This window comes from Etheostoma spectabile, chromosome 22 (genome assembly GCF_008692095.1).
Source record: "Etheostoma spectabile isolate EspeVRDwgs_2016 chromosome 22, UIUC_Espe_1.0, whole genome shotgun sequence".
NCBI classification, from domain to species: Eukaryota; Metazoa; Chordata; class Actinopteri; order Perciformes; family Percidae; genus Etheostoma; species Etheostoma spectabile.
The window spans coordinates 17,466,903-17,470,021 of record NC_045754.1 but is presented as its reverse complement, the minus strand read 5'-3'; the positions used below and the strand labels follow the sequence as shown (position 1 = coordinate 17,470,021).

At 41.6% G+C, this 3,119-nt stretch overlaps 1 protein-coding gene across 1 annotated transcript in view; it reads right to left on the bottom strand.

The window, feature by feature from the left end:
* Window positions 1-1,825: 1,825 nt before the first annotated feature.
* The window catches only part of eef1e1 (eukaryotic translation elongation factor 1 epsilon 1), a 9,903-nt gene continuing 8,609 nt past the window's right edge, over window positions 1,826-3,119 (bottom strand). The window contains exon 5 of the mRNA XM_032504401.1: window positions 1,826-2,191. Within this exon, the coding sequence (XP_032360292.1) occupies window positions 1,826-2,191 (366 nt within the window). The remainder of the gene's footprint in view (window positions 2,192-3,119) is intronic.

The following is a 3,119-nucleotide window of genomic DNA, read 5'->3' as shown; positions in this document are numbered from 1 at the left end:
TACATTACTATTGTCATGTTAAACGTTTTGGTCACAAAAACTGTCTGAGAAAGCCCCAAATCACTGCGTTTGGAGGCCTTTAAAGCAACAATAACTTTAAATTCTGCAGAATGAGTGGCTCTTTGATAAGTCTGTATTGTAGGAGTCCCTTATAAAGACTGTGTGGACACTTTAAATATTAACTTTTTACGTTTTGTTGAACCGGCATTTCATTTTGCTAGTAAAATCACCAGTTTCCACAGTTTTATTTTTCATGTCTGCCCCTTCATGCTCTGAGAGAGAAGCAACAGATTTACGGTAAGAGATGAAGTCATCAGTAGGTACCTTACTGAACTTTGACCTCTCCGTCAACGGGCAATGGGGAGAGGTCAAAGGTCAACAAGGCTGCCGGGGGCAGTTGGTAATCTGGGTGGGTGTTGAGCGTGTGGTACCCCTGCTGAGTGTTGCTCCTTTAGCCTTCAGACGTTGGTGGGAAGGTGGCCTTTAATTGGGGCCTCTGTCCTGGTTACCCGCTGTGGCCTCATCAGTGCGTCTGGCTTGGACTTCACTCAGGTTGGATCGGCGGGGAGCCTGACTAACTTTTTGAGATTCCGCCAAGAGTCAGCACACAAAGACACACAAGAAAAGAGTAGAATGACTGACTAATCATCTTTGAATATTTAGGTGCTGATGAGTTTCGAATCATTGCTGGAAAATAAAAGTTAAAGTGTCAATCCAGAAGCTGACGACCCTCCACTTTATAACTTAACGCTCAGCAGCGACAATTTTATCGGTTTATTTGAGTGCATGTCAATTTACCTTCACCTTGATCACTTTACTTTTACATATTTTGAGTTTTGTAAATTCTATTTTGTTTTTTATCTTGTTATTGTTTTTATAGGACATTTTGGCTGTGCCTAAAAAGGGCGTGGCAACTTGAGCAAAACGTGACGCAAAATATCAAAGTATTCCTGATTTAATCAACAGCATTCAAAAGAAACACCAAACAAAGTTACCAAATTAATGTGTCGTTTACAGCATCTGTTTTGTATTGGGGTAATCTGTATTTAATGACAATGGATTAATGGAAATAAGTGATGTATCTTTTCATTATAGATCATTGCTATCCATAACAATTAAGGTATTTTCAACCCTACATGGTCTGTAACCATGTTATCACCACAAACACAAGGACAAAAGCTTCTTTAATGCTAGACCACATCATAAAGTAGTCACAAGGCTTGCTCAAATGACTGCAATCTGTTTTTATCTTTCATATCTTGACAACACTTGCTGCAAACAGCCAGCTGTCTTAGTAGAACTCCATTTAACTCGTCTTCTGGCTGGATTACGCAAAACCAATTCGTGGAGAATAGAAAAAGTACACACTTAAAGATCGTGCAAAGAAGTCAGGGGTCATGAGATGTGCATCCCTCTGATTTATTGGCAAAGGATGAACAGCTTGGTACCATCAGATAATGAAAACCACTGAAGCTACAAGCAACAGACACAAAGATATGTAGAGCCTGTTCAGATGGAGGAAATGAGAAACGTGGCTGAAAACATTTGAACAGAAGAGCGTAAGGAACAGAAATATTGATGCAAACAGAAGCATCCAGTATTCTAAGAGGTATCCTGACTAGAACATTCAATATTTGTGTTAAAATACTTCAGTGTCTTTTAATAGTTCAATAAAATGTATTTTTCTGTTCTTTGTCTTCTTATTACTACCTTCATGATGTTAATTACAGGTTCTGCCGCCACAGTAACGTCATGGCCTGTTACCGGTGCCGATAGCTAACCTCCAGCCAGCAGCAGTAAGGCTTTCCGAGGCACGGATCATTGTTCACGTTACAAAAAGATCCCTCGGCCTGTGGGTGCTCTTTTTCCTCTCTCTATGGCCTCCCTCCCTCCCTGGCTGCCTCCCTTCGTCCTTCTCTCGCCAGTAGCCCCGTGGGAGAGCGAGGGTTGAAATGACACACAGTGGCTGACTGTCGCCCAGGGGTCTGGAGTTCTGGCCTTGGCTGGCTGGCTCTGTGTGGCAGCTGGTGAGCCCGCTGCCCTCTCTCTGGCCTGCAGCATCAACAGTGGTGGTAGTGGGACTGATTGGAGCCTCACTCTGATCTCTGACTCCGGGGCTGACGCTCAACTGCTCACTGCTGCCCACACGACTGGTGGTGAGGAAGTGGGACAGAGAGCGGATGTAATCTCTCTCAGAAACACATACACACACAGTCCAGTGAAATGGCTTAGAGATGCATGTGAAAAACGTAAAATCCTAAAAAAAAAAAAAAACACACAAAACATCACAGTCGTGATAGGGATGCGGGCTGAGAGGGACAACTATATTCTTTAGGGCAGAGAGCTGGCAGAATGACTGGTCATTATGGGGTTATGATGTTGAACCAGGAACCACATTTATCTGGACAAACTGTTGCTGGGAATGCATTGATATGCCCTAAAGGAAGCTGCTGATTCTGAGGACATAATGCTAGTTAAGTAAAATCTTTTAAAATTTCACAAAAAACAAAACAAAAAATCACCAATAAACCACAATTTATAAATAGAAAAAAACCTTTTTATAAGCTAGCAGCACTTCACAGCGACCAGTAGAGCTTCCCGCTTTGAAAACAACAAAACAAAAACTTCCAATAGTCCTACAAAAGAATTTGCAACAAAAACATAAAAGCCCAAAGTAATTGTCTCACATCTCTGCTCCCTAGTTTCTGAATAAGGGTTAACACACCTAACTTGCTTCAGTGTTGAGAAGTTAAAGATTATGAACTGAACTTCAATTTATTAGTAAGCAATCCCTTAATGGAGTTTCAGTTCTTCATCCACTAAAACTGTTAGGCTTTAGATGTTTTCTTTTTGATTTTCCTGATTAAACATATATTTAAAAAAACAACATTAAGGCAGGAATCATGATCCGGGAACAAAAAAAAACTGGAATAAAAAGGAGCTCTTGGATAGAAGTGACTATGAGAAAACATCCTCAAATTGTGATAATGCAGCGATATGCTGTTGGATTTTAGGAGATAATATGTCTCGGTCAAGTCCAAAAGACAGGCGAGCTTGTTATGCGTCAGGCTGGGATGGGAGGTGGGGGTGGAGGTGGGGGGTCGGGTCTCAGTGGTGTT